The sequence below is a fragment of the Thunnus thynnus genome, chromosome 5 (genome assembly GCF_963924715.1).
Source record: "Thunnus thynnus chromosome 5, fThuThy2.1, whole genome shotgun sequence".
Lineage (NCBI taxonomy): Eukaryota > Metazoa > Chordata > Actinopteri > Scombriformes > Scombridae > Thunnus > Thunnus thynnus.
The window spans coordinates 22,743,367-22,754,527 of record NC_089521.1 but is presented as its reverse complement, the minus strand read 5'-3'; the positions used below and the strand labels follow the sequence as shown (position 1 = coordinate 22,754,527).

Here is an 11,161-nt window from a genome sequence, read left to right as displayed (position 1 = left end):
CTATTGGTTAACAAAATTGGTCCTATGTTTCCATTTATGATGAGAAAATATGAGAAACATGGAATCATTATTGTAATCATCTTAATCATCCTTTTCTGATAACATCCCTCCATAAACGCATGTCAAAATGTCCAGAAATGGTCTTGATATTATTGCTTATTTGGAAAAGTCTGATTTTAGGAATTGGAGTGGGAGGGGTCTGGGAAAAGACCAGAAGAGGGCGGTGCTAACCTCTTCATATTCCCAAATGTCAATGAACCCTCCACAACAAAGTTGAACCCTGAAGTGCATGGGATGGAATAATTTGAGGATAATGAGCGCATTCAGAGCTTCCATTTTATACAAATTAAGTCCAACGAGGCATTTCTACACCATGACAGACAGAAATCAGCTTAAATTCAATACTGTTGTGTTTCTTAATTTCTGCTTCGTAACAGTTTGTAAAGTAGTTTATTTTTAATCGGAAAAGGGACACGCTGGATTATTAACAATCATCCTTGGATCAAGCTGTTGAAGGCGCGTTCTTGCATTTAAAGAATTTACGACAGATGACTTAACTTTGAAGTAACAACCTCAGGATGAGACTCTGGACTTTACTTGTCATTATCCCGGTGTGCGCATCCTCTCCTCTTTTGACCGGTGAGTTTGAAACGGTGACTGAGACTTTTACGCACGCGTTTTGAAGATGTGTATACATTTTTTAAAAGCTTGCACTGGATATAGAGCTGTTGGGAAACACTTATCTATCCTACCTTTATATGTAAATGTTTTTCATCTGTATGTCTTCTTTCACCTCTTAACATATTATATTAAAATAAACGCACCCTTTTCCCACCAGAAACGTCTAAACCCAAAAGTCCAGCTGTGGATAACCGCTGCTCCGGACGAGCCTGCAACCCTCGCATGGGTAACCTGGCACAGGGCAGAGTGCTCACCACCCAGTCGGTCTGCGGCTCCAACGTCTCCGAGCCCTACTGCTCCTATAAGCAGACTTCAGCCCCCCGCAGCAGGGAGTCCTGCTCGGCAGCAAAATGCAGCAAGTGCAACGCTGCCATCCCCAGCCAGGCGCACCCTCCCTCTGCCATGAGCGACTCCTCTTTCCGCTACCCCGAGACGTGGTGGCAGTCTGCGGAGGGGGTGAAGGAGGAGACGCTCCAGCTGGACCTGGAATCTGAGTTCCTCTTCACCCATCTCATCCTGGTGTTCCGCTCCCCCCGGCCCGCTGCCATGGTGTTGGAGCGCTCTCAGGACCACGGACACACGTGGAAGACCCTCAGGTATTTTGCCAGGGACTGTGAGGAGGCGTTTGGCCTGGCAGAGGGGTCACCACCAGCCGGGGAGAGTGGGGCAACTTGCTCTTCCAAGTATTCCGGAGCTTTTCCTTGTACAAGAGGAGAGGTGAGTGTTTTGTGCAGCAGATCCGTGAGTGTGAAAATATGTTTGCTTGACAACTCTTCAGGCAAATTTAACTATTAATGAGCCTGCAGGATTTTGTCCTATCTATACTGTGCACCACTGACATTCCCAGTACTACATTTTCAGCAAAAAAGTCTATCTTTTTTACATATTTTAACTCCCTCAACCCCCCCAAAATACCACAAAAAGTCCAATAACATTTCAAGCACAATTTTGACCACTTGCTCTGTAGTCCTGACAGCTATGTGAATGTTTTTTCCACACAAAATGTGTGAGCTTAACAATAATTGTTAAAAGAATAAACACCTTCTAACTTTGGAAAATTGACTGCAAAAATTGTGCAAACAGAAAATCTATAGACACTGCACCTGATATGAACCTTTTAAAGGTGCACTCCATCACTTTCCACACATCAAAATTGGTTTACTCATCACACAGTCATACTCAGCCTGTGAAATAAAGCGACAACAGTATTTTCATGTATTTCCAGCCTTGTTTTAAAAATTTGTCTCTCACAAGTGCTGCCACTCTATGAAAGTGAGATACAAAATCACTGGATTACTCCTTTAAACGCATCAGCAAAAAGGAATGAGGAGGATGCTGTAGCCAAGAGAAAGCTTTGAAGGACAGAGGCATATTTTCAATATTGGAGTGTTATTTTATTTCAGAGATCTGAGAGTGACCACATCAAAACATCCTGCCAGACATCCCCCAGCACTTCACAGCAATAACACACGCCATCTGCTTCTCTCTTGTTGTCTATTTATTGGCACGAGTATGCTGTCACTAAGCTGATATCACAGAAACCACTGAACAAACAGTTGACCAAGCTTTGTAAACTGATCTGTTCTGATGGGCTGTGGCAGACCTTTTTTGTTAGGCCAACCTTCTAAGCCACAAACTGCTTTGACACATACATATGGGTAGAATATCAATGTTCACTTTTCCCTCTGATAATCAGCTATGGTTTATTCATGAGCGGGTCGTTCATTCACACATATGGAGAGAGAGAGAGAGAGAGACTCTCACTGGCCAGTTAAGGTTTGTTTTTCCTCCAAAGTGCCTCAGCCCACATTGGGAGGTTCTGGTTGAATGTTTGGATGAATATATGGCTTTGACTGATCTCATAATTGCAGTGTATCTGCAACAAGTATGTGTCTTCAGTGTGTCGGCTCTCTTGTGTAAGCCCCTCACTCTTCATAATCAGTGTCTCTGTTGCACAACAGTCAAAGAAGTCCCCTAAATGTGTGAAATTGTAGGAGGTTTCAGTGATAATGTTACAGACATTATATACTTGTTTAAACCTTGCGCTTTCTGTAATGAGCTAAAGTATGTATATATTCACCACAGCTCAACTTTTTCTTATTGTAAAAGAGAATCATTATATGTGTCAATTATACAGTAAATCTTCTTGTTGTTGACATCTGTACAATACTTACTAAACACATGGTGCCACAGTACATGACGCATTAATATGACACAGTAACAATTCTCACTTATGTAGACTAAAACAGACAACGTAAGACATACTGAGCGTGGATTGTAGACCATAAAGTTAAAATGTAAGGTAAAAACCTTTTTTTGCTTCACAAAAGGTTAAATGTTCTTTTGGCTCTTAAATAAATATCGTGGCAGTATAGTTGTTCACAAATCCATAAATAAAACACTTTACATTACGGCCTGCAATTTACAGCCTAATTACTCTCAATTTGCAGTGTAACTTTCTGCACCAGTACAGTACGTACTAAAGTTGGGGAATAAGGGGGTCAAAATCTGGGAACTTACAAAGAATTTATACTGTAGGTACTTTTTGAATAATGGGTTCCTTTTCTAGAGAACTTATATGATTGTTCCCTTGTACCTACATGTATGTATCAGTACATACTTTACTGGTACACCATAAAAAATTACACTGCAAATAGGGAAAAATTAGGCTGTATGTTGTGGCCTGTAATCTAAAGCGTTATAGGTGTAAAAAATATCAAAAATTTGCTCCAAGCAGAAACTGCAGGAGCTACTTAAGATATGGTGATGCATGTTACTCCTCTTGATGGTATTCCTTGGTAGCAGGGTGGTCAGAACATTCCCATTGTTGGGAACCCTTCTACATCTTCAGCAGGAATCTCAGGGTCACAAGCGTTTCCCCCCTTTAGCCTGTATGCCTTGCCTGAGTGGTTCAGCGAAGACTAAATTAACTTTCACCTGCAGAAGGGTTCCAACTGCAGGCTGTCATCAACCACAACCATCTTGAGCTGGTCTCAGCTGCCATGGCTGTCTCCCCAGTGGCTTTCTTTAGTTGTTGGGTTCCAAACCGATCTTCTGTAAGAAATAGCGCACTGATGTTGCTGGGAAACTGCCGTAGACAACTTCAATGGGGAATAAGGCTGCGTACCATCCTTTGACAAGAGCCTCATTGATCAAATCCTCGTACTTTCTTCAGTTGGTGAGAGACAGCTAGCCTGTCGGTGTGAGGTAACTTCCATCTCTTCTGGAAAGACAAGTCTCTTCATCAGGTCCATTTGCTTCTCCCAGTCAGAAGCCTAATGCAAAATAGAAAGCGGGTTTTTGACAGTTGTTCTTGCCCCAGGAGCCTTATCTCCTTCCGTTTGGAAATTGACAACTGTGTTTGATGGCTTTGACCCTCTGCAGGTCTGTCCTTTTGGCAATTTCTATAAGTACCTTGTTATGCATCCACCATGTGATTCAGGGTGCAAAGGATTTAAGAAAAGGTTTACCCTTATATCTGCAACATTATAATGTTTTAAACCATTTATGAAATGTTATAATACTGCTTACAAATGCTAAATAGGGGCCCTTAAAGTAAAGTGTTACCAGCAGTAAGACACAGAACTGCTATAAGATTTTGATTGAAAATAAAGATAAAATGGTTTGGAATAATGTTTTGTCAAGTTTTTTTTTTGGTATCTAGAATTTATTAACTTCCTGCTTTCAATGGTATTTCCATAAAAATCCTTTCACATGCTTACTGTGTGTCCAACACTTTTTATTTCTGATGTTATGATAAAGAGTAATGAGCATTTTTTTTAACACCTGTGTACAGTTTCATAGACAGACTGAGATTTTATCTGAAAGATCAACATTCAACTAAACTGCACAGTTGAAGAAAGTGAGAGCAAGAACCATTTGTCCACGTTTACATTGGAATGGTTCTAATTTTCCCAGAATAGCAGCTATTTGAAGAGCATGAAAGTCGAAACACATTGATGCCTGTCTTTTATTTGGCAGGCCAAGAAAAAAGAGAAACTGACATAATTTGTGTTTTCGTCATGCTGTCAGTGTCTCTAAAGATCACTTTTTTTTCACCTATTACAGAAACTCTCAAGTGAAACTACACAGGTTTTGAGAGATTTTCTTATATGTTTCCTCTCCTTCAATCTTAAAGGTGATCTATCGAGCCTTATCGCCCTGGCACTCTGTGGATCCCTATGGACCGGCTGCTCAGGACCAGCTCATGATCACCAACTTGAGAGTCCGTCTGCTGCAGCGCCAGCCGTGTCCCTGCCAGGCCAAACATCCAGGTGCTGATGTTCTGCCCACAGACCACTATGCCATCTATGATTTTATTGTCAAAGGCAGTTGCCTTTGCAATGGACATGCTGACCACTGTGTACCAGCAAAGGGCTACAATCCCAGCCAGCAGAGGACCAGTAACATGGTGAGTGATTTGTATTTCGTGAGTGTACAGCTTGCAGATGCACGAAGGAAAACTGCTTGAACAATTTGTACTGTTCTAAAAATTTGTTTTGTCACACTAGATCAATACCTTCTGTTTGTCTCCAGTCTTTTCATGTGCATGTGTTGAGATTGAGAGCAGAGGGTTTGGGTTTGTGTTCCCACCACTCCCTTGTTACTCAGCTGTTTGCTGGTATGTGCTGCTGAAACTGAGGGCTGCAGTGAAGACTGGATATTAGGCCACAGCTTTACCTACCATTACAAGGATTTAAGGATGTGGAAACCTTAATTATGGTATTCAGCCTAATGCTTTAACAACCCATAGTCTCTGTCATGTTATTCTCTTTACTGTAAATGGAGAATAGAAGCACTGGTTTTATTCCAACATGGCCTCAGGGTGGTGTAGACGTGTTACACATGCTATAATACTGTAAGCTGCACAGTGTGTAACCACTGTGATTGTGCATATAGATGTTAGTATGTTGCAATACGTGGAGCACAGTTACACACACATCACATGTAGTAGGTGCAAGGCTCCTGGAAATCAGCTTTGATGAAAAACGTCTGCATACTGACTTCAAACCACAAAATTATTTAAATAGACAAATTATTTGATCCCAGTTTTATCTTTGTCAAGTAACATTGGTTACCACAGTCATATATGTACCACTAGGCTTATGGGCTCTATGATGACAGGTGTTGTAACCATCCAACCCACCCAGGGTGATGTATATCTCAGAACAATTCAAGTCAGTACAGTACAGCACAATACAATATACAATATGTTGCAGTGCTTGCTAACACTTTCTCACTTTTCTCTAAGCAATGTTCCTGAAAAAAATCAGTCAACAATTAAAAGATGCTTACAGATGCAATAAAATGCCAAATAAAGGCCCTTTGTCTTCCTGTTATATTTGCCTGGCAGGTCCATGGCAAGTGTGTTTGCAGACACAACACAGCTGGTGACCACTGCGAGCGCTGTGCACCACTCTACAACGACCAACCCTGGCAGGCTGCCAATGGCATCATAGGGACACCGCATGAGTGCCAGAGTGAGTGATGGGGCAGGAGAGTCAAATGCAGAGTAGGACACACAGCATGTAGCCCTTTCTCTAAAATGAATTTAGTGTCATAAATCACATGTAACCTTTGAGATGCTGATATGTGATGAATAACAGAGCAGTTCCTTTTTTTGTGTGTCAGCTACTAAAAGCTATCATCAGAGCTTTGAATATTCAGATGAGCTGAGGAATACATTTCAACATTTCTTACAATGTCCAAACAGAGTGCAAGTGTAACGGTCATGCCAAGAGCTGTCACTTCAATCGTGGATTGTGGCTCGCATCAGGACGGCGGAGTGGAGGTGTGTGTGACGACTGCCGCCACAACACAGAGGGCCGTTACTGCCAGAACTGTAAGAAGGGCTTCTTCAGAGATCCCAGTCGTCCAAAAACTGCACCCGACTCCTGTAAACGTAAGGCCCTAGATACTGTATTTCCTTTAGAGTGTAGCTTTTACCGTAAACCATAACACTGTCTGGATGAGAGCCAACTGAGAAGTCCAATTAATTCAATTCAATTCAAACTGTAGTTTGGATTCACAAGCATATAACAAGAGAAAAAAAGAGCTGCAGCCTTTGATATTTGAAGGGCAGTAATGCAGACTTTAGTTTGCTTTTGACCCTCCCTATTATGTAAATCAGATTGATCTCTTTGATAAGGGTATTTCCTCTGCACCTCTCTTAGTCACTTTTCTCCCTGTGATGAGATACTTAGATGACTCCTTAGCAGGAATGACGAAGACCTTACTGTGTTGGAATGTGACTGTAATTGCAAACAATGGAGGAATTTCCCATGGTCCATGCGAGCACATTTTTCCCATTCTTGCCCTTTCCCCCCACCAGGCACACTGCAGCATTTTTAAGAACAAACATGCCGTTTTTGGAAACAGATGAAACAAATCTGTAACAAAAATCAATCTGTCATCACAAGGGACCATCCGGCAGTGAGTCTGACAGCGTAGAGAGGGAGTGATTTACTGTTTGTTGTTGCTGCAGCTGCTAAAAACATGTTGAGTACATACTCCTGGCTTGTTTAACTTTCATGCTGCCATGGAAGTTCACTGTGTACACTCCAAATATATTTGTTTGTGCCTCTACAAGTGTATTTGTCCTTTGCGCACATGAATGCTCATAATGTATACTGAGTGCTTGTAGGTCTGTGCCAGGAAAGAAGACGTGTCTTTTGACCTACAGACATGTTAACGCTCTTGTTGTGTCACTCCTCTCCTCCGCAGCCTGTTCTTGCCACCCTGTAGGCTCCGTCCTCTCAAGTGGTAGCTCTCTCTGTAACCCTAGCAGTGGGGAGTGCACTTGTAAGCCTGGTGTAGGAGGCCCCCGCTGTGACGGCTGCATGATGGGATACTGGGGACTTGGTGAATACGGCTGCCGTCCATGTGACTGTACAGGGGACTGTGACCCTTACACCGGTGACTGCATTTCTGGGTGAGAGCCAAGATTTATTACTATATCCATATGTAACTGTACCAGTGATCACCACAGTGATGTATGGTGTAAAGGTAGAGTGCATTCTGGATTGTTAACACTGAGTGGAGCCCTGCCTCTGACTGGTTTTTACCTCTGCGGCACAGCTCAGATGTGGAGGTCTTCTATACAGCCACTGGCCACATGGGACACAGCAGCAATAATAGTGAGACGGCACTCTTTAGGGCAGAGGAGCTTTTCTCTGCACTGCACCACTCTGGTGAGTCACAAGTCATATCACACTTTAATTCACAGCACACTCATCAACCCACATAGATAAAGTGTAGCTGTTTTAATCTAGAAATGTATACATCATGATTGTGTGATTTTTATAAATCTCATTATTTTCCCAGAGAAATGTGAATGTGTGGAAGGGACCCTTGGCAGCCCTAAACTCTTTTGTGCTGCAGAGTATGACTATGGTAAGTGCTATTTCTCATAGGGAATTAAATAGCAGTTAAAAGACAAATAGAACAGAACAAACAGAAAGATAAAAATGGTCACATCGATACAGCAGAGAGTGTCTTTCAAAGTCCACATGCTGAGTCTAATACACAGGCTTTCTGTTAAAAATCTAAAGTCTCAGGCCAAATCAGAAAGAAAGTTTATATGTGACACAGCTTTTGTCAGATCACGGAACAGTGTCTGGAACCCCCTCCTCCCACAGTTTCCTGCAAGGATGTGTGTGACATTTTTATAACTTTACGAAGCTGACAATCCGACTAGCACACCCACTTCACACAGCGATTGGCCGTCTGTGCGGAGGTACAAATATAGGAAGGATTTAAACTTCTTTCTCAATCTCTCTATTTTCATTCTTCACACAACTGCATCCGTCAGAGAGCGCCTGAAAGTGTACACCATTATTCCAATCTCGCATCTCCCTCGGCCTTCAAATGTGGCCGTTCGTAATAGCTATAAAGACTTTTGCCCTCAGATGTGGTATGAACATACGAACTTGCTCACTTCAAACATAACCAAGCCTTAACCCAGATGACATCATTGGGTTTATTTTCTCAAACTTCAGAAAGCTCCCCTTCAGAACCACAGAAGGCATTATAAAATTGTTTCACAGGCTTGGTAGTCATCCTCATGATTAAACTGATTTTAACTTGTAAAATTGGTTCCCATTTAACCTTAAAAATGCATTTAAAAAGGGTCTGTGGTGCAAAATATCAAAAGTCTGAGAAGTGGAAAATCAGCACTGTATTTTGTAGTTGAATTGTAACTGATTTGTTTAATCACTGTTTGTTTTGCTCTCTCAGTGCTGGTAGTGAGGGTGATGTCAGCTCATGATAAAGGCTCCCATGCAGAGGTGGAGGTCAAGGTCAAGAAGGTCTTGCACCAGAACCCTCAGATGAAGATCCATAGAGGAAGTGTCACCCTTTACCCCGAGTCCTGGACCATCAAAGGCTGTACCTGTCCCATCCTCAACCCAGGTCAGCTGCTGCCAGCTCCAATGAGAAACTTTATTGCTCACAATGCAGAAGCTTATAATTAGTCAACTCTTGAGTGGACAATCTGCCAGCTTTGTGCTGAATAGAAGATCTTTGTCGCTGCTCATGGAGGTTTTGAGTGGGCGCCAACATCCTAGCATCACTCATTTAGATTGGACTTTTACAGTATAAAGATTATAACCGCTGCTCTTTTATGAGACCATTTCACTTCTAACATTTCACAATAATAATTTCTGGCAACATTCATCCAAACCAGTCATAGCAGCACAGTAAGAGAGTTATATAATAGTGTCTTTTTACATAAGGTGCTTCCCACAGTGATTTTTCTCCTGTTCTGTGCATTTTAGTAAAATTCCCTTAAAGTTTAAATGCAGTAAAGCTTATACTTTGCTCTCTCTTCTCCTCTCCAGGATCTGAATATATAGTGGCTGGACATGAGGACTGGAAGACTGGCCGACTAATGGTGAACACCAAAAGCCTTGTTAAACCATGGAAGTCGAGCCTGGGACGCAAAATCCTCCACATCCTCAGGAAAGAATGTGGCCACTGGTAGGGCAACGAACTGCAGAAGACAGAGGGATGGAAAGATGGATGATCATCTGTGACATACAGATGATTTGTTGGATGAACAGAGGGGACACTGAATTAGGGATTGCTCGGACACTAAAGTGAATGCAAAACCAGTGCCTACTACACGGATTTCACTGTTTCTTCTGTTTCCACAGTGGAGTCCTCGGCCCCAAAAACTACAAGGCTGTCGTTGTTGTTAACTTGTGGTAGAAATAAGCAGATACTGTAAGCAGATACCCTGCTAGACTACAGTCATTTAAGGATCAAAGAGAGCAAAGCATGCCATAAAGACTTTCATCCAGACAAAGACAAAGTTGATGATTCATTCCTGTGTTACGATACGCCTCACATCATAATTCTTTCCCGGTTATTTATAAGACAATAAGGTATGCAGGTAAATACTCCATTATACTTTATTCCCTGGCCAAAGTTGCTGTCAGTTGATGAGCCAAAACACAGACATGTCCTACTGTATCTATTTCATTGTAAGCTGTTTACTTTGAAGTCTTACAAAGACACAGCCCGAATCATCCTTTTTGTCTCACAGATATTGGTGATAAATCATGAATGAGTCAACATCAGAATGTGTCTGAATGTGTGTGTGTGTGCATATGCTTGATGTCCTTGGCAAGGGAGTCTGGGACTGTGCAGGTCAGAACAAGTAACTCCTCGATGAGGGAAGAGGATGAAAAAAACATTAAAGGAGGCGGCTTAATCTGAACAGCTCTGCTCTGCTCCTGCACACTCGCCCGCCTGCTGTCTGACAAGAGCAGAACTCACTCTGCTCCACCCTCTTTGGTCTGCAGTACACGCAACTGGCTAAAACAGTCGTGATTGAGTTTGCTCTTACAGCTGGTTCAGTTACATGAGTGGATCTTTGTCAGGATCCTTAAGTCAGACTTGATTCTGTGAGGATTTTCTGCTGTCCCGGTAAGACCTTCTGCAGCTCCATATGAGGATGCACTTGATAAGGCCTCTCCGACCCTGTGGGAGCCAGTGTGTGTGTGTGTATGTGTGTGAGAGAAAGCAAGCACACACACTCCTAACACATGTCTCTTTTTGGCCTGTGACTCCTGCTGCCCTAAAATAAATATGTATTAAAAGCCTGGGTATTCATTGACATCACAGTATAGTCCACAGGCTGTTTTTGAGCCAGGTCCAGTTAAGAATAGGCCTGGTCTGCTGTCTCCAAGGAAAAGGATAAACTCTGCGAGGAGACATGATGCATTCCTCAGCCATGACATCACCGCCCATGTCCTTGTCACAAAGACTTTACCAAAATAAGAAAAAATGGGCTGGATTTTTTCTCATGAAGGACAAAATGGTGATTTAAGGTACATTAATGTACTTCTGCCATCAATGTGATATTTGTAATGCTATTTCTGTGTACGATATGTTTTTCTTTTTTTGCATCTAAGCTGTATAAACCACGCGTCAGTGTGCTTATTCTTCATGTTTCTGGGAAAAGTCTTATTTCATTCCA

At 42.2% G+C, this 11,161-nt stretch overlaps 1 protein-coding gene across 1 annotated transcript; it reads left to right on the top strand.

The window, feature by feature from the left end:
- The first annotated feature begins 266 nt into the window (after positions 1-266).
- On the top strand, positions 267-10,984 carry LOC137183262 (netrin-4-like). The gene is made up of 10 exons (XM_067590180.1): positions 267-639; positions 839-1,398; positions 4,820-5,092; positions 6,035-6,161; positions 6,395-6,583; positions 7,405-7,612; positions 7,759-7,871; positions 8,005-8,073; positions 8,917-9,090; positions 9,519-10,984. The coding sequence occupies exons 1-10, from the start codon at positions 579-581 to the stop codon at positions 9,659-9,661; spliced, it is 1,917 nt and encodes a 638-aa protein (XP_067446281.1). The 5' UTR covers positions 267-578; the 3' UTR covers positions 9,662-10,984.
- The last annotated feature ends 177 nt before the right edge of the window (positions 10,985-11,161 follow it).

Excerpts from the sequence above, each read along its gene's own strand:
- LOC137183262 (XM_067590180.1), top strand. The coding sequence starts at position 579 with ATGAGACTCTGGACTTTACTTGTCATTATCCCGGTGTGCGCATCCTCT. Across the intron at positions 6,584-7,404 it reads TGCACCCGACTCCTGTAAAC|CCTGTTCTTGCCACCCTGTA; the intron begins GTAAGGCCCTAG and ends TCTCCTCCGCAG. Across the intron at positions 8,074-8,916 it reads TGCTGCAGAGTATGACTATG|TGCTGGTAGTGAGGGTGATG; the intron begins GTAAGTGCTATT and ends TTGCTCTCTCAG.